Here is a 20,857-nt window from a genome sequence, read left to right as displayed (position 1 = left end):
ATCTGATAGATAGAGTGCCTGATGAACTATGGACGGAGGTTCGTGACATTGTACAGGAGACAGGGATCAAGACCATCCTCATGGAAAAGAAATGCAAAAAAGCAAAATGGCTGTCTGGAGAGGCCTTATAAATAGCTGTGAAAAGAAGAGAAGAGAAAAGCAAAGGAGAAAAAGAAAGATATAAGCATCTGAATGCAGAGTTCCAAAGAATAGCAAGAAGAGAGAAGAAAGCCATCCTCAGTGATCAATGCAAAGAAATAGAGGAAAACAACAGAATGGGAAAGACTAGAGATCTCTTCAAGAAAATCAGAGATACCAAAGGAACATTTCATGCAAAGACGGGCTTGATAAAGGACAGAAATGGTATGGAACTAACAGAAGCAGAAGATATTAAGAAGAGGTGGCAGGAATACACAGAAGAACTGTACAAAAAAGATCTTTACAACCAAGATAATCACAATGGTGTGATCACTCACCTAGAGCCAGACATCCTGGAATGGGAAGTCAAGTGGGCCTTAGAAAGCATCACTACGAACAAAGCTAGTGGAGGTGATGGAGTTCCAGTTGAGCTATTTCAAATCCTGAAAGATGATGCTGTGAAAGTGCTGCACTCAATGTGCCAGCAAATTTGGAAAACTCAGCAGTGGCCACAGGACTGGAAAAGGTCCATTTTCATTCCAATCCTAAAGAAAGGCAATGCCAAAGAATGCTCAAACTACCACACAATTGCACTCATCTCACACGCTAGTAAAGTAATGCTCAAAATTCTCCAAGCTTGGCTTCAGCAATATGTGAACCTTGAACTTCCTGATGTTCAAGCTGGTTTTGGAAAAGGCAGAGGAACCAGAGATCAAATGGCCAACATCCGCTGGATCATGGAAAAAGCAAGAGAGTTCCAGAAAAACATCTATTTCTGCTTTATTGACTATGCCAAAGCCTTTGTATGGATCACAATAAACTGTGGAAAATTCTTCAAGAAATGGGAATACCAGACCACCTGACCTGCCTCTTGAGAAACCTATATGCAGGTCAGGAAGCAACAGTTAGAACTGGACATGGAACAACAGACCGGGTCCAAATAGGAAAAGGAGTACGTCAAGGCTGTATATTGTCACCCTGCTTATTTAACTTCTATGCAGAGCACATCATGAGAAACACTGGGCTGGAAGAAGCACAAGCTGGAATCAAGATTGCCAGGAGAAATATCAATAACCTCAGATATGCAGATGACACCACCCTTATGGCAGAAAGTGAAGAGGAACTAAAAAGCCTCTTGATGCAAGTGAAAGAGGAGAGTGAAAAAGTTGGCTTAAAGCTCAACATTCAGAAAATGAAGATCATGGCATCTGGTCCCATCACTTCATGGGAAGTAGATGGGGGAAACAGTGGAAACAATGTCAGACTTTATTTTTTGGGGCTCCAAAATCACTGCAGATGGTGACTGCAGCCATGAAATTAAAAGACACTTACTCCTTGCAAGGAAAGTTATGACCGACCTAGATAGCATATTCAAAAGCAGAGACATTACTTTGCCAACAAAGGTCCATCTAGTCAAGGCTATGGTTTTTCCAGTGGTCATGTATGGATGTGAGAGTTGGACTGTGAAGAAAGCTGAGTGCCGAAGAACTGATGTTTTTGAAGTGTGGTGTTGCAGAAGACTCTTGAGAGTCCCTTGGACTGCAAGGATATCCAACCAGTCCATTCTAAAGGAGATCAACCCTGGGTGTTCACTGGAAGGACTGATGCTGAAGCTGAAACTCCAGTACTTTGGCCACCTCATGCGAAGAGTTGACTCATTGGAAAAGACTCTGATGCTGGGAGGGATTGGGGGCAAGAGGAGAAGGGGGACAACAGAGGATGAGATGGCTGGATGGCATCACCGACTTGATGCACATGAGCTTGAGTGAACTCCCAGAGTTGGTGATGGACAGGGAGGCTTGGCGTGCTGCAATTCATGGGGTTGCAAAGAGTCGGACATGACTGAGGGACTGAACTGAACTGAAGCCTACAGTGAAGACATGACTCCTATGAGCTAGGTTTATTTCTGCCCTTTTTGTTGTTGCTGCTCTTCTTTTTGCTTAATTGTTGTAAGATATGCATAAACACGGAGAAGGTAATGGCAGTCCACTCCAATACTCTTGCCTGGGAAATCCCATGGATAGAGGAAGCCTGGTAGGCTACAGTCAATGGGGTCATGAAGAGTGGGACACAACACGACTGAGCGACTTCACGTTCACTTTTCACTTTCAAGCACTGGAGGAGGAAATGGCAACCCACTCCAGTGTTCTTGCCTGGAGAATCCCAGGGATGGGAGCCTGGTGGGCTGCCATCTATGGGGTCGCAGAGTTGGACACGACTGACGTGATTTAGCAGCAGCAGCAGCATGCATATACAACTGACCCTCTCAATCATTTATAAGTCTAGAGTTCAATGTTGTTGAGTATATTCACGTTGTTGTGCAACCCAATCTCCAGAATTACTTTCATCTTACAGAAGTGAAACTTTATACTCATTAAGCAAGTCTCCACTTCCCCTTCCCCCAGCCCCAAGCAATCACAGTTTCCTTTTCTGTCCCTATGAAGTTGACAGTGAACTACACCACTAAGTGGAATCAAGCAGCATTTGTCTTTTTGTGACTGGCTTATTTCACTTTAGAGCATACTGCCTGTGTTTTCTTCTGGGAGTTTTATGGTTTCAGGTCTTAACATTTAAATCTTTAATCAATTTTGAATTTATTTTTGTATATAGTATTAAGAATAGTAGTCCAGTTTGATTCTTTTGCACATAGCTGTACAATTTTCCCAAAACCATTAATGGAAGAGGCTGTTTTTTACCCATTGGTATGCCTCCTTAGTCATAAATTGACCACAAATATGTGACTTTATTTCTGGGCTTTCTATTCTGTTCCATTGAGCTGAGTGCTTGTTCTTGTGGCAATACCATACTGTTTTGATTACTGTAGATCTATAATATAGTTTGAAATCAGGGCACTTGATGCATCTAGTTTTGTTCTTCTTTCTCAAGATCGTTTTGGCTATTTGGGGTCTTTTGTGTCCCCATACAGATTTTGGAATTATTTGTTCTAGTTATGTGAAAAATGCCATTGGTATTTTGATAGGGACTGTGCTGAATCTGTAGATTGCCTTGGATAGTATGGTCATTTTAGCAACATTAATTCTGCCAATTCATGAGCACAGAACATCTTTCCATTTGTTTGAGTCATCTTCTGTTTCTTTCTGCAAGGTCTTAAAGGTCTTTACCTTCTTGCTTAATTTATTCCTATTTTATTCTTTCTGATGTAATTGTGAATGGGATAGTTTTCCTAATTTCTCTGATAGTTTGCTGTTAGTGTATAGGAATGCAAAAAATTTATGTATGTTAATTTTGTACCCTGCAACTTTACTGAATTCATTTATTAGTTAAAATCGTTTTTGGTGGCATTTTAAGGATTTTCTACGTATAGTATAATGCCATTTGCAAACAGTGCAAGGGGGCTTCCTTTCTCGTTTCTTAGAGAAAAAAAGTCAGGTTTTCACTGTAAAGTATGGTGTTAACTGTGGGCTTGTCATATATCACCTTTATTGTGTTGAGATATGTTTCCCTCTGTGCACTTTCAAGAGAATTTTTACCATAAATGGATGTTGAATTTTGTCAAAAGCATTTTTTTCATATATTGAGCACATGAGTTTTGTTCTTCAGTTTGTTAATATGGTATATCACATTGATTGATTTGTGGCTATCAAACCATTCTTGCATCCTTGGGACAAAACTCACTTCATCATGGTGTATGAGCCCTTAATGTATGGTTGAACTCACTTTGCTAATATTTTATTGAGGATTTTTGCATCTATGTTAATCATTGATTCATGCCTGTACTTTTCATTTTCTGTGGTGTTTTGTCTGGGTTTGGTATCAGGGTGATGCTGGGTTTATAGAATGAGTTCTGAAAATGTTCCTTCCTGTTTGGTACATTGGAATGGTTTGAGAAGGCTAGGTGTTTACTAGTCTTGAAATGTTTGCTAGAATTCACCCGTGAAGCCCTCTTGTCCTGGACCTTCGTTTATTGGGAGATTATTTTTTTAAATTATTGATTCAGTTTCAACACTGGTAATTGATCTGTTCATATTTCTATTTCTTCCTGATTCAGTCTTGGGAGATGGTGTTTCTAAAAATTCATCCTTTTTTATTCTAGGTTGTACATTTTTATTGGCATATATTTGTAGTAATTTTAGGATATTTTGTGTTTCTGTAGTGTTGGTTATAACTTCTTTCTCATTTCTGATTTTATTCAGGCCTTAATTTTTCTTGATGAGTCTGGTGAAAGGCTTATCAATTTTGTCTTTTCAAAGAACCAGCTCTTAGTTTCATTCTTTCCTTTTTTTTTTTTTTTTTTTTTTAGCCTCTGTTTTATTTCTTGTTCTTGTGTTTTTTCCCTTTTACTGTCTTTGGGGTTGTTGTTCAATGTTTTCTAGTTCTTTTAGGTGTAAGGTTCAGTTCAGTCACTCACTCAGTCGTGTCCGACTCTTTGCGACCCTACGGACTGCAGCACGCCAGGCCTCCCTGTCCATCACCAACTCCCCGAGTTTACTTAAACTCCTGTCCATTGAGTCTGTGATGCCATCCAACCATCTCATCATCTGTCGTCCCCTTCTCCTCCTGCCTTCAATCTTTCCCAGCATCAGGGTCTTTTCCAATGAGTCAACTCTTTGCATCAGGTGGCCAAAGTATTGGAGTTTCAGCTTCACCATCAGTCCTTCCAATGATTGGTTGAAATTTTTCTTATTCCCTGAGGTAGGCCATTAACCTCCCTCTTAGAACTGTTTTTGCTGTGCTCCATAGATTTTGGATTGTTACATTTCCATTTTTGTCTCCAGTTATTTTTAAATTCCCATTTTCATTTCTTCAGTGACCCATTGATTGCTTAGTAGCATTTTTTTAGCCTCCACACATTTGTGTCTTTTGCAGTTTTTTTCTTGTAGTTGATTTCCAGTTTGACAGTGCTGTGGTTCAAAAAGACCACCTATATTTTCTTCTAGAAGTTTTATCATTTCAGGCCTGAGGTTCAATCTCTTTGCTCCTCAGGAGTAGCTAGGAGTTCAATAATGCTTGATTGTGATTCACAGAGCCATGGAGTGGGACTTATTGGGGGTTGGTTACATATTTAGTTGTAGATTCAGTGTATCCATGCTAGTAGCCAAGTTCAAGTTCCTCCCAGATCACCATCTTGAACAAGAACCAGCTTATCTATACTTTCTAAAATTTTGAACACATGCTGCTTTTATAAGAATAAAAGGCTTTACTAACAGTATAGTGTATATGACTATTTTTATTGCTATTAAAAATTATTTTATAACTCCCAGATGGGGAAGTAACATTCAAGGGGACAGAAACAGTTCAACAGGTGAGATTTCCAAATTGCTATAAATGTCCTTTGCAAAACTGAGCCAAGAAATAACTGAGGCACCAAGACACTACCAAAACAGGCAAATGTTGGTCTCTAGAAAAATTTTTTGAGTAATGTAGGAAGTAATTACATTAAGAAGGAAAATGAAAGATAATTATTAGCAATTAGCATGGGTTCACTAAGGAAACCTTGTACCAGATAACCTTTCCCTTCTTCCTTTTGTGCTTTTGTTATTATTATTAATGCATGTCATGGGAAGTATGTCTAAATTTAAGCTAAACATTTTGGAAAATCAAAACATGAGTAAGCTGAATAATAGATTACTCATAATTGGTTAAATGAAATACATGCATATTCATTTCTCCATGTGCTTGTGCTTCAAGCCCTTCCCAGCGAAGGATGTAGCTGGGAGAGATGAGGATGGGAAAGAAGGGTGTGCTTAGGGACATGATCTTTTTTGTGCTTTGCATCTGGCCCTGCAAATATTTGGAGTCGGGGAGCCTCGTGGGCTGCTGTCTATGGGGCTGCACAGAGTCAGACACGACTGAAGAAACTTAGCAGCAGCAGGAGCCTTGTCTTTGCAGCAGCAGTAGTAGCATGACCAGTTTTGGGGGACAGCTTAGTGCAGATTCAGCACTGTATGAGTCTTTCAATCCATGGTATTTTGATCCTTTGACCAAGTTTATTATTAGTTAATCTAGACATGGTAATAATTTCCTATACAAATTTCCATTAGAGTAGAAAATTTTGTATCAAGTGTGTATGGTGATATCAAATTTTAAAATATCTCACACAGAATAAATTAGCTACTGATGGCATAAAGAGAAAACAATAAACCCAATATAACTCAGGCTCCACCTTAATAAAATCAACATTTTGAGAATCCATAGTTAATTTTAGTTGGTTTTGTTTATATGTAAGTAGACATGGGCTGGACAGTCTATATTTTAATTTTTTTGATTTCTCACAATAAACAGGTGTTAATTGATGGTTTTCTATTGTTTTACTTGCTTTACTATTTCTGTGACATCATCTATGTTAAAACATGACTTACCTAGAGATGATCTGAGATTAGTCTTCCTCAGCTTTTTTCAGTTTCATATTTTGAAGTGAATATCACTAAAATTTGACATTTTTTTTCCTTAGAAAATTAAGATCAAGATTGAAATGTCATTTCCATACATTTGGTCTATATTATCAAATGTAGTACCATCAAACCACTAAGGGTAAGCTAAGCAAGCAGCAATTATTTAGGAAATTTTACAGAACATGTCTATTTGCAATGATAATACAGTACAGCAGCAGTTATCTAAGTTTCTTTTTCTTAATGATGATGTCACTTACATATGATATTCCATATCTACAAATAGTTTTGGGGGATTTATTTCCAAAACATATAGTATGTGCCAAGAGCATTGAAAAAACTGAAATATGCACTGGCTGTACTATAATTTTTTCAGATAATTCCTCATCATATACCGTTTCACACATCTCTTGCATTATACTCATGAACATGTACTGTTCTGTTGCATATACAGAAAATACAATGTTACAGACCAATGAGATGAATGAAAAAAATTTAATTTTTAACCATGCTGGCTTTAAAAAAATTAAAATGCGATGTAGACAAGTTTCTACCTAAATGTGTGATCTAATTTTTTTAAATAGTTCAGTTAGAACATTAATATTTGCATGCAGGAAAACTTGTGAATAGAGGATAGATATTATGACTATTACCATGTCAGGTGATTCTTGAGCTCTGTTCTGGAACATAGTTACTTAGAAATGGTTCTTCTGGACATTGCTTGCTAAACTTTGTTAAGCAGGAACAACACAGTATTTAATCTGGGGTGAACTGGTTTCCATCGCTGAGGCAAAGCTTCTGAGTATTCTCCCCATGACCCCTGAATTACGAGGTTTTTCACTACGGCTGGTTGGAGCAGGCACTACTTCTGTGTGAGGTCTGAGGATTGTTCCAGTATTTCAGGTGGTCCTTTCATTGGTTTCGTGTAGTTTTCTTTCTCCACGTGTGTGCTGATCTCTGCTTACCTCTGGAGTTTTGGTATAGCGGTCTCCCTCCAGACTTTAGCTGCCTCAGTCTCCCCGGTCTCCCAGCTCGGACTCCTTAATGACGGTGTACACCAGGTTCCACATGGGCTTCCCCTCCATGTATCACAGCCTGGAAACTCTCTCCAGGCAGACAGCTGGGTCAGTCACAAGGTTCATTTCACTTGTTTCCTCTTAGGGATCACTGTCCTTCATTGGCTGAAAACATGTCTTGAAAACACTCCATCAAAATGAAAACGCCATCCGAATCTGTTGTTTCATGTTTTGTCTTTGTTTTCTTGCTTTAGGTGGAAGGATATAACTCTAGTACTTATCCATGTTGGATGAATCATGTGCAAGCTGACAACTTGAATCATTATGCCAGGAAGCTCTCCCTGCACTCCACTCAGTAGAATATGGGCCACATTCTACTCATGCTATCCTGTTGATACAGCTTTAGAAATGTCTCTCAAATATACCCTCCTTTCAATGCTATGTTAACCATCTCTATCTAGACTATTTCATCCACGCTTTACAGCTAATAGCCTCTGAAAAGATCTTCCTGGCTCTATCTAGCTTTCAATCATCCCACAGATTTCTATTAGATACAGATTTTTTTTTTAACTGCTGTTTCCCCAGAACCTAGAATCTGATGTATATTGGTACTTGAAAAAATTGCCAAATTAATGAATTGCTCATTTACAATCAATTTATTAGGTATTTCCTGGGCTTCAAAAGCCCAAATTGCTTCCCTCTAATCATAGGTTCAAGCTGAGGCTGCCAATCAATGCTTTACATAATCTTCTATCCATCAACCTAGGTAAACCCTGTCACACCATAAAATAAGTGGTTCATTTCTAAAATGTGTCTTATAGTCTTACTAACTTCCAGCCCTTTCTCACATGTTCCCTCCGTTCTTCTTGAATTTTATCCATCCTCAAATCCCTCAAATGCCCTTCTTTTCTCATGCTGATACAGAACCCCCCTTCTCTGAATTCTTACAGCATCTATTCTTTGTGCTTATTTGAGCACTTTCACTGTTTTCTATTTGGGTGTGTATTTTTGGTTTGGGTGTGTTTATATTTTGTCTTCCCAAACGGACCAAAATCTTGCAGAAGTAGGAAACCCCCTTTTACAACTCCTTTATACATTTTAAAGGAGTTAAATATCTATTGATCAACAGATATTTTTAAAGTGAAAGCAGAGATCCTGATGGACAGACACATACATTAAGTCACTTATTTACAGTAAACTGGTATCTCACTCCATCACATGTCCTTTTTGTTACCCACATTGTGAAACAGTCCTGTTGGTGAAAATCACTTCACAATAAAGTATTTTGGATTTTAAATCAAATCCCTTCTTAGATTATATTATCAAGTCAGGATTCTGGAGCATATTTCATCTTACTATTTATCAAATTAATACTGTCTCTACAAAATAATTTAATATTAGCCATGTTATATCAAATAATATTTAAACAGAAATGAAGGAAATCCTGATATCACATAGCCAGTGAACATAATCTGGTATTTATTTATGCAAACATACTATAAAACTCCTCTAAATCTTCAAAAAAAAGTTATGTTGCCATATAAAATGGAAAAACCTAAAGTGAATATTAAGATTTCATTTTTAGCTCATTAAAAAGTACTGAAGTAAAATTCCTTGCTACAAACACAGAAGAGAGAACCAGAGTGAGAAAATGTTAAAAAAAAAAAAAAATCAGTCAGTTTCTACTTTGGAAAAAGCATGTCTATTTTTCAAAAAATGTTTTAATTGATAGGAATTCCAATAAAAAGATTAAATTTTTTCTTGTCATAATGACATCTCAAAAACCTACATAGATTTTACCCTGTTAATTAAAATTTAGCACACACAAAAGAAACTCCCCATACAGAAGACTTTTGCACTAGAAAACAGGTAATTCACATTCTGATAAAGAGCAAAAGACAAGTGCTTTATTATGAGAACTGTTCAAGTAAAATTTCAGTGTGCACCAGTGAAAGTGAATAAAGATTTGCATCATTTTTTTTTTGAATGAACATTAGGTTAAATGGGGGCTACACAGTTGTTTTTTGTTTTTTTGTTTCCAAACACCATCCTCTGCTAAGGCAAAAATACACTTCATTTTAGAACACAGCTGTTACAGAAGAAAGCTACATCACAGTACAGTACAGGTCACCCTAGTCTGGAAGCCATCGTGGAATGGCACATCACCTACGCTTAGAGCTTTCTAATGCAGGCTAGAAGGACAGTATTTTGTCACAGCTTTATTTCTCTTTAAACTGATGAAATTGGAATACACTTTCTATTTCTCAGGAGTGTGCAGATGGGGCCCATATGCTGATATTACAGTAATTACAACATTAAATAACATTGCACAGTCAACCTCCAAGGCTAATTCAGTAGAAAATAACAAGTATTAAAATGTACCTTTACTAGTGGTTTTACATCGCATATATCACTAATTATGAAAGAAAAGTAGGCAAATGCCCAATTACAAAGTTGCACATTATAGGCATAATGATGTGGAATAAATACAAGAAATCTGGCAAAATACTAAAACAGGTCACATGGGAACCAACTGAACAACCACATAAGCGTAAATCAATAATATACTATTATAAATAGCATGTTTTGCTCCAAAGTCTCTTATGTAATGACAGATAGTACTATGTCAGGGGTGGATGGAGAGGCTTGAAGGGAGCATGAGGCAAACATTCCCAATGCCCATTAATTCCTGAGGTGGCATTATTTCTTAACTGATGCATTGTTCAACACTGTAAAGATGAGTTTGTGCTATGAAACGGTCGCAATATTATTATATTATACTTTCACAATTAATGTCATGGGATTTGGAAGGCAGCAAACCTAAGTGACACCTTACATGATAATAGCCAGGTAAAATATTGACTCTCTTTAATTTTGCCGCTCCAATTAGTAGTGGGCCAGGAAACACTTTCAAATTCAAAAGAAATTTTATGTAGATTTAACTCCTTCCCCAGGACTTCTTAGTTAGCTCAAGCAAAGCTATTATTATTTTCATGTACTTTATATTTTAAAACCTCTAAGTGCCAACACTGTAAACATTTTGTATCTTCTCAACTAAACCTTGTCTGATAACAAGGATAAGAGCAAAGATAAGCAGAAGTAATTCTGTGTATAACAAAGCTGATCTATTTATCAGCTTCTGGTTCAAATTTAAATATGGTTTAAAAATAACTTTTAAAAGTCCATGCTACAATTGTAAAGACTAGTTTTCTGTGCACTTTTTAAACTCTGGACACAATTTTCAAAATTGCATGATGGAGATAAGAATTTTAAAAACCCACCAGAATGTAAATAACAGAAAGAACATTTTCAACTCAAAGCATCAAACGTACATTTACGTGCAGAAATCTAGACAACTATACAAGTTTTTAAGCAATCATCTGTTTTATTATACAACTCTATAAACAGAAGATGAACAGAAATACACAATATACTTACCTGTACATGTGAACCTACTTTTTTAGCTACAGATATTTATTATAGTTCATACTGACTTTAATTTTATAGTTCATAACTATGTATAACCTTATTGCAATAAGGGCAAATTCTACATGGGGAGATTCACAGGCCAATCACATTAGGCATCACCAGTACATTCAAAAACTGTACCTCATATACGGGTGTATCTTCCCTGATCCTGTAAATTCGAGTGTCTTTACAGCTTAAGCTCATTTGCTATTTTAGATGCAATGTTTTTAAAGGCAATAGACGTCCCGGATATTCGCTTGAAGCGGACCCCGTTGAGGGACAGTCGTGGCAACTTGCAGACTTCCATCTCCCACTGCACGAGGCTATCCTGCCTGGCATCACCATGGACGCAGAAAAGCAAAAACCTCTCTTTCTGTTCATAATCACAGTTATTTGCATCTAACACTTTGCGGATTTCTCTCATCATGTCATTGGGGTCCATTGAACTAGTGGTCTTCATGCTCCACGTGAAACGCAGAGAACGTGGCTTGGAATCTTTACCCTCCTCCTTTTCTCTTTCTTTTGGTTCCCCTGTTGTACTTCTGGAATAAGAGGACAGAGCGAGGAGGGGGGAAAATGAAGACAAAAATTCTTGTCAGCAAAGACATCAAAACGCACACAAAATATAAGCAGTCACAACCCAGTGACTAATAAAATGACCCAGTTTGTAGACTACCTTCAAGTAGATACAAAGATCTGTATCATCTTGCTATTACAAAAATCAGATTCCAGGCTGCCATCTGTTTTGACTCGTATTAATATCTTCCATTTAAAACAGCTTATTTTCTTAAATATATTTGTTTGTGGGAAATGTTTGCATCCGAAAGCAAACAACTTGATATTTTTCCTCCATATTTGTTTGAAAATGCAGATTCTCCATTTTCTATACATTTATACAAAATGGAGACCACAAGCAAGTTGTTTATAAACACACATTTTTGAAATATAAATAAAAATTTTCCTTTTTTTTCTATTTTTTTTTTTTTGCATAGGAGGTCTGGGGACCAGAAGAGTAGTCATGGCTACTGTGGGATTATTTGTACCTGATGATGAGGAGAAAGAATGTGGTGTGTGGGGTAACATGCAGGAGTGCAGACATCAGATTTCAATGTTCTGCTAAACATATCCTTAAAATAGTCTACGGGGCTCCTAGTGGCCTATTACACTCCAACTCCCACCCCTAACCCTTCATCTATTATTTTCCTCCTTACTGGCTTCCATACTGTTCTCTGAACATACGGGATATGTTTTTGCCTTAAGGCTTTTACACAGGCTGTTCCCTCTGCCATAAATGCTTTTCCCTCAGACGGCTGCTCACTTTCTCCATGTGGTCTATAATAACTATGCCTACTCTGGGGCAGCCAATTCCTTACCTTGCTCTATTCTTCCTCTTAGTACTTATCACATTCTTATATACTATTTAGTTCATTTATTGTATGTATCGTCTGTCTTCATCACTAGACTGTAAATTCCAATAGGGCAAGTTTTGTTGGTTTTGTTCACTGATGTATCTCATACATCTAGAACTGTGCTAAGCAAATAGCAAGAGACTGACTTAAATGAGTCAACCTTACTGGATTTTCCTTATCGGAGGTCTCCCCCCATAAATAATATAGTATCAGAAAATCTACTTCAAATAATCAAAGAAAAGTAAAATTAATAATTATTTATGATTCAGAAGATGCTGTAATTAAATTTGTTGAGCAGTTTTGTTACAATTTTAAATTGCTAATCTAACTTGTGTGTGATTTAAAGAAAAAAAAGGATACAATTTTAAAGGAATTTATATTCTACTATATAAATATTTTGTCTGTATATAATTTTACATCAATATTATCATATAATATTCATGTATACATTTATATTTACACATTTTTATGTATTCATTTACATATCTGTTTTCCTCCTCATTCTTAGATATTTCAACAGACAAACCTCTGCCAACTATGCCAACTTGAGAAAACTGGGAAAAGATTAAGTGTAGAAAATAAATTTCCAAAGACTATCAAGCAACTATGGAGAGCATATCTCAGTGTCTTCTCTATTAATCTCTTTTATTTGTTCACTAAATCTAAGCTATGACATCACAGGTCTCTGGGTGTGTGTGCAGATCCAACCAGAGTCATTCACCAGGACCATATGCACAACATGGGCCATGGGATCAGGGTGCCAGGGCGGGGACGCACCCAGGAGGTCATGTGATTGAACACTCATTTTAAAAACAGAACTGACAACTGGGAAACTTAAATCACTTCTGGTGTAAAGCAAAGACCAGAAATCAGATGTTTTACTCCAAGTCTAGTTTTCTTTCCATTCCATCAAGGAAACCTGGTGACCTTAAGACAATAGGCACATACAAGGTATTTTTCTACCTTTATCTCAAATGCATCACCACCGTTGTAACATTAACTGTACAAAGTGCCTGGACATACTGACATCAACAGTAATAGCTAACACTGACTTAGGAGGAGTACTTACTGTGAAGTGAAGTGAAAGTTGCTCAGTCATGTCCGACTCTTTGCGACCCCATGGACTATACAGTCCGTGGAATTCTCCAGGCCAGAGTGGGTAGCCCCACTGGAGTGGGTAGCTACTGGAGTGGGTAGCCTTTCCCTTCTCCAGGGGATCTTCCCAACCCACGGACTGAACCAAAGTCTTCTGGATTGCAAGTGGATTCTTTACCAGCTAAGCCACAAGGGAAGCCTAGGTACCAGGAATTGTTCTAGGTGCCTAACGTGTGTTAATTACTCATTTACCCCTTACAACAACCCTAGGAGGCAGTCAGAGTGAGGAAGCATGGGCGCCAAGAGTTAAAGTAACTTTCTTAAAGGTATACAGCGAGGTAAGTGGCACAGCATAGCTCACACCCATGAGGTCTGGCTCGAAGCCAGCGCTATTCACCACCATGAATAGGACAGAACCTCACTGTAACAGGTTGGGTCCCACCAGTGCTCCTTACTGCTTCTTCATCTGTAAAATGTCCACCTTTCACTGGGTTGTCATGGGGATTAAATGACCAGCTGGTACCTTACAGATAGTAGGTATCTGATAAGTTTGTTCGACAGCAAAAAAAAAAAAAAAAAAAAGAGAGAGATAGAGAGAGATAGACATGTAGCTACATTAAAAAGATAAATGCATGCAGATTTAAATGCAGCATCAGCAGCCACTTGTGACCTTACATGCTATTAAATGTTTCAAGAGGAAAACTGAGTAGAAAGACAGGATGAGTTGGAAGAAGGGGGCTCAAGACTAAGTGACTCAGCGAGGGAGGGGCTAACCACAAGAGTCTGTATTTATTTAATAGGCAAAAGGAGGCTGAAAATTGTTCTGCCTCCCTCTGGCTCCCTACCTAATCCCAAAAAAGAAACATTTCAACTATTATGACTAAACACATACACAGCACAGTTTGTAAAAAAGACTACATAGGGATGCTCAATAAAGCTTTTCCAAAGCTGACGGTGGTTTTTGATTTTGGCTGCATGGCACGTGGGATCTTAGTTCCCCAACCAGGGACTGAACCTGCGACATGTGCACTGGAAGTGCAGTCTTAACTACTGAACCATCAGGGTTTCCAAAGCTCATGGTGCCTTGTTTTTCAAGTAATTTTAAAAGAAGAAATTAAACTGAGACTTGTAGCTGGTCAAATATAATCCCTGAATGAAGCCAGGCCTCTGTCCTACTGAGGAACTGCTTGTCAAGGTTCTAAGCTTTATGCGTTACCCCTTCATGCTGGTGTACATTCAAAATAATCAAACGTCTTCGTTTCTTAAACTTCCCATTTATAAATACAACACAAGCACTAACATGTCACTACCGTGGTCCACACCAGTGGCGCCAATGCCCCTCCCTGCCAATCACAAACCCTGGGGGTGGGGCCCAGCCACCCGTTTCATCCAGGCCTCCACCCTATTCTGACTGTGCGCAAGTTTGCGATCCATCACCAAAATGAATACACAAGCAGTATCAAGTGTCAAAAAAGCCATAAAATATGGCAGGGTGAGAGTTTTGAAATGTGGTCCACCAATGAATAGTCCCCTAAAATATATTTCTAACATCACAGCTTCCTATGTATTTGGTTACCTCAATGTTCTGGGTTATTTGATTAATTTTATTTACATCATTTTTGTGAGAAAAGGATCAGTACATTTTAATCTATTAATTCTTCTGCATGTTTAAGACATGTTTTTTAATAGGACAGAAAGGCTATAAGGCATACAGTTCAAAATAATGTTTAGGAAACACAAACAAAGTTAATAATAAATACTAGGCAACATTAGGAGAACCCATACCAATATAAAAACTATAAATGCACATTCTATCTAGTTATTAGTTCTCTCCATGTTCATTCAGTGCTTTAAGTACTTCAAAAGAGCGTCTGCACACACAGGGACCTAGCAGCCAAGGAGTGATAGTGGCTCCTCACCTTGAGGTGTCGGCTCTGCCACTGGCTTCGCCTTCACTTGGATCCCTCAAAACAAAGTGAAGGTTGAGATTTAATGATAAAAGTGAAAAAAATTACCAAGAAAACCTGTATCTAAAATGATTTTAAAATTAAAATTAACTTGTTGAGCAAATTTCCAGCATGAAAAATCTCTATTACTAGTCAGTCTAATATCATTTATGTTTTTCATCATAACCACACTTGACTATCATTTATTGAGCGTCTACTGGGTATTGTCAGAGAGGACATGCTAAGTGATGGTTTAGGATTTTTACGTAATCTTCCAATTTCCAGCCATGACTTTAAAGTCATAATTTATCTTTTCACTTTTAGTTCAATCTAAAGTTAAAACTATTTAATAATTATCAGCAGCAAGATTTAACTTCATAATGGTTATTAACCATAACTGGAGTAGTCGCTCAATTCAGAAAAATATAAATTAACCTTGCAGTGAGAAATAAAGCTCAGCATATAAGTATTTCTGAAAATAAATACTAGTTTTTAAATATGCAAGTAACTTACTTCAGAAGTTATGCGAATGATTCATGCATATGATAAAATATTACAGCACACCAAACAGCCTATCCAAGCAGATGTGTCTAAAAACATGAATTCAATCTTAAAAGAAACACTGATCTTACCTGGATATCCACCTGTGAAATAAAACCAGAAAAACTCCACTAACTGTTCTTTAGTTGAATGTAATTTGTCATATTAAAAGGTAATTATCTACATAGGAATATCAAGTTATAAACCAGCTGAAATATATACTGAGATGACTTGTGATAGCAAAACAGTAAATAGCTGGGAAAAATCAACAACTTGAACCCTTAAGTTAACATTTTCTTAATGTTTTAACCATTCCAGAAACATTATTTATGTAAAATGAATGCAACAGGAATAAAATCAGTACCACTTTCCTCATCCCTCAAATTAATAACAATGCTGTATATCAGTACAACAAGCTCTAAAACTTCAACTGGTTAAAATATGAATGCCTTATATACTTCTCAGGCTCTTTAACTATAGGAATTTCGCGACAAGTGTATTAGGTAAAAACTATTTTCCTATCTGAATTAAAAAGGATAATAAGATGTACTCTCACATTCAAATAGGTTTTCTTAAATTTCTAATAACTGGCATCTTCCTTGGGAAGTATAACAAAAGTTCAAAGCCATTTACACAAACCTATTTTTACTACAGCACACTGAAATCCAACACATTTTTGAGGAGGCTCAAATGAAGTGTGCAGTTTGAGTTACATGTAGATATACTGATAGATACTGAGGGGCAGTCTTTCGACTGGGCAAGAAAGATAATAATGCTGCTGATTCCTGCTGCTAAGATAAAATTCCTTTAACAGGAAGGGATCTCTGTTGCACTGGACTTTTCTATGGCTGGCAGACTGCTGCCCAACTGTAAGCATTAGGAATGAAACACACCTTAGGCCCTCCCTACTTCCCTTGCAGCTAACTATTTGCAACTGACTCGTCACATCATTTCCCATATCCTGTTCGTGCCTGCCTGGATGCCACAAGGACACTGACTGGAAGAACTTCTGCTATTTGGCAATGGTTTCAAATAGTGCGTAAGTCGGCTCCAAGCAGCCACGGAAGGAGGCACCTGGGGATAGAGAAGCGCAGCTGGCTGTAACAGCACATGCGGAGCATGCGGCACGGTTCTCCAACATTTACAAGTTTAAAAAAGCCACATACCTTATATATAATCAGCTGAACTAATCAGGGTATTCCCTATGTAAGAACTATGAGGTTTGATATAATCTCCAGTCTACACAACAGGTATACAGAACTCGTCCAAAACAAATCATTCTAAATACTTGGAAATAGAACGTCTATGTCCTCCCCTGATGGATTATTCTAGTGTAAATCACTTTACTTAGAAAGTTCTTTCTTAAGCCCAGAAAACAACTGTTTCATGTGGTCATTCTGGCGTCCAGCTTCTTACTGGCCAAGGAGAACTACTAGCTGGCTTCTTTGTGATAATGGTTTTCAAATACATGAATGATTAACTCTGAACTATTCTGTATCCTTTTTTGCTTAAAGCTTAATAATCCAAATTCCTTTACTTTTTCCCTATAACATCCTATTTTTATCCCCCATCTTTTAAAGGCTTCAGTAGCACATCGACTGAGTTGGTTCCTGAACCTGTGAGGTGTCTTGGCTTGTGAGTTGGGCATGAGCCAGCCCTGCCCCCAGCACATGGGGTGTGGTGTGGATCCCACGGAGGTGTCAGTGTGTCGCTCCATTTCTTCCAGCTTTAGGTAGAGTGAGGTGAGGAAGCCAAAGGGAACACAGAGAAAGGCCGGGCTTGAGCCCAGGACAAGCTTAAGAAGACAAGTGGGAAGGATGATAACTTGACAGTTGAGTTGAGAATATTAAATAAGCCACTGAAAAAGTTATCTAGTTTATCGCCAAGCCTCTAACACCCAAAGCTCAACAGGCTGAAAATGCATAAAGATCAGCTGCATGTCCAGTCTGTCTGTTGCTAAAGAGCTCAGTGGGTTCATCCCTGGGATGGAAATTCATTCTTGCCTGTCTTCCTGCATTAAGTCATCTGAAGCAGAATGAGATGGCCCCACCTCGAGCCACAAAATGCTACCCTTATGGCACTGTTGTGAACACAAATATATTTGTAAAGCCAAAGCTGTTCATAGAGTGACAAGTGACCTCGGAGCAGAACTGAGCATTTTTTCTCTTCTCTAACCAAATCCAGAATTAATTAAAATATGTTAAAAGTCAAGACATTAAAAAACCCTATTGGACTTCCCTGGTGGTAAGTGGATAAGAATTCACTTGCCAATGCAAGGGACATGGGCTCAGTCCCCGGCCTGGGAAAATTTCACATGCCTTGGAGCAACTAAGCTGTTGCACCACAACTAACAAGCCCCAACTCTACAGCCCACGAGCTACAGCTATTGAGCCTACTCGCTGCAACTACTAAAGCCCAGGTGCCCTAGAGCCTGTGCTCTGCAAGAGAAGCCACTGCAGGGAGAAGCCCGCACACCGCAAAGAAGAGTCGTCCCCACTAGCCCCAACTAGAGAAAGCCTGCACAAAGGACCCATCATAGCAAAAAAAAACACAACACCCTCTAATTTCTGACAAACAACAGCAAACAACCTCCTCCCTCGCTTCTTTCTCTCTGCCCCCTCAAACCCTCCACTAAATGACAATGTTCAAAGGGGAATAAGGGCATGGTGGAACCTGAGAAACTTTCACACTAGCACCCCCCACAGGCTGGCTCTGAGCACTCTTATTCTCTCAACCTTGTCCTTTCTTTCAGGACCTGTTTCCTTCAGAGCACTTATCAGAATGTTTAATAACTTTCTTTACTTTTTAAACTGTCTTCCACATTATTCATCTACTCATGGGATAAACAACCACTGAATGCTACACCACACGTCAGAGAAGCATTCACTCTTCGGCAGGAGATTCAGCATAGAACAGAGCAAGGCCCTGTTCTCACAGAGAGTGTCTTCTTGGGAGAGACACATGACGAACAATTAAGTCAAGGAAATCCACTATTTCACGTAGTATCAAGTGCTGTGGAGAAAAATAAAGCAGGAAGAGGGAGTGTTGGGAGGAAGAGGTGGTGATGTTCAACAGTGGGTGGAGGAAGACCTCCCTGAGGAAGTGACAGCCCAGTAAAGACCTGAATGAGGTGTAGAAGCCAGCCACACAGGTGTCAGGGGAGTACGAAATCCTGAACGGGTATGCCTGGTGCGCTCAAGGACAGTCGGGGGCCCTGAAAGGCTGGCGGGGAAAGGAGAGGAGTGGAGAAGATGGAGTCAGAGCAGGAAAGGGTGGCCAGACTACAGAGGCCACTGGGAGGGCTCTGAATTGTATTCTGAGACAAAAAGCAAGCTGAGGATTTTACATCAAGGACTTATATTGCTGAGGACAGAACAGGACAAGGGCAGAAGCTAGGGTACCTGTGAGGAGGTGGAAGACATACAGTGACTGAGACCGTGGAGGCAGTGCTGGGAGGGCTGGACGCCGCTAAATCCTGGAAATGCTGTGAAGGCAGCACCAAAACAACTGCTCACGGAATGACATGTGGGATGAAGAGAGGAGGAGGAGGCAAGGATAATCCAGGCCCAGGGTCCGCAGCAACCGGAAGGACGGTGTCGCCATGACCTAAAACGGCACAGGCTGAGGGAGGCACAGGTTTGGGGAATAGAAGCAAGGGCTGAATCCTGGACAGGTTCTGTTGGTGTCTATTTCACAACCAGGTGGAGAGGCCGAGTAGACAATTGGATACAAGATTGTCCTTCAGAAGAGCGGTCTGGCTTAAAAATATAAACTGAGACTGTTAACATATGATGGAATTTAATGGCATGGGCCTGAATGAGATCACCAAGAGTAAGGAAAACCAGATAAGACAATGAGTCCAAAAATCACGCCCTGAGGCAGGCAGGTCAGGGAAGGGCAGGGGGACCTAAAAGAACCAGCAAAGGAGCCTCAGAAGGGACAGGGGGCCCAAGAAGGCAGAAGGCCAAGGGAGGAAAAGGTTTCAGCAGTAAGGGGGGGAGGGTCACAAGACATTCAGGAACTGGCAGGAAAGGAGGGGCTGTAGCAACAGCACCTGGATGAGAGCCTGGCCCACGGGAGGCGTCCACCTTTGCTGAACGCCTACGTGACAATCTTCCATCCTAACCTCCCAATGATGATCTCTAAGGCATGTTCCGGCTCTGACAGCTGGTCCTGACTTCTTGTCCAGTGTTCCTTAGTATGTTTCTCTCTCTAATCTAAATTTTATTGCAAATAGAAATATTTTGCATGATACTTCATGTATAATTAGTAATCAGGCATTAAACTCAAAATCTATTTTCCTTCACCTTAAAATCAATTCTGGCTTAACCATAAGAAAGTACTGTTTTTAAAAATGGATTTAAATTGCCAGTCAAATGCCAACTACTGATAATCTAACTGGTGCCCCACAGAGGGTCACCCAGCACTTTCCACGGTCGTGGTGACTGCTGGGGAGCTTTCAGGTCTTTATCACTGTGGTGTCGTAACCGCCCAAATGGTACAAAATCACTGTCTGATATGGTTAGAAACTGACTTTGCATGAGGGTATTTAAAGTTACAAATGCAGCTGCGTGATCTTGGCAAACCAATCCATGAATAGAGTCTATATACAGTTCCACAAAAAGGGAAGAGACCATAGACACTGCTTCTCTTTTCTACACCCACTCTCTGAAACCCTAGGAACACTAAAAACATTGAAAATTAAGTATTTAAGTAATATTTTTTATAGTAAGTATAATACTTTCTTACCCATAACTTCTTATTTGCTCAAATAACTACCGAGTACAGAGATTTAACTTCTTCCCTAGTGGGAGCCCTCAGGGCCTCGCCCACACGTCTCTTTCCATTCAGGGCTCATTCTGTACTGTGGCCCATGGCAGACAGTCTGCTCCTTT

The 20,857-nt window shown here is 39.0% G+C and overlaps 1 protein-coding gene across 1 annotated transcript in view; it reads right to left on the bottom strand.

The window, feature by feature from the left end:
- Window positions 1–9,389: 9,389 nt before the first annotated feature.
- Window positions 9,390–20,857, bottom strand: part of MARK1 (microtubule affinity regulating kinase 1) — a 140,799-nt gene continuing 129,331 nt past the window's right edge. Inside the window, exons 17-18 of the mRNA XM_055581927.1 lie at window positions 15,396–15,440; window positions 9,390–11,514 (exon numbers count right to left, since the gene is read on the bottom strand). Coding sequence (XP_055437902.1) covers window positions 11,160–11,514; window positions 15,396–15,440 — 400 coding nt within the window. The 3' untranslated portion in view covers window positions 9,390–11,159. The remainder of the gene's footprint in view (window positions 11,515–15,395; window positions 15,441–20,857) is intronic.

Source organism: Bubalus kerabau, chromosome 5 (genome assembly GCF_029407905.1).
Source record: "Bubalus kerabau isolate K-KA32 ecotype Philippines breed swamp buffalo chromosome 5, PCC_UOA_SB_1v2, whole genome shotgun sequence".
In the NCBI taxonomy this organism is placed as follows: Eukaryota; Metazoa; Chordata; class Mammalia; order Artiodactyla; family Bovidae; genus Bubalus; species Bubalus kerabau.
This window is presented reverse-complemented; position numbering and strand designations above follow the sequence as displayed.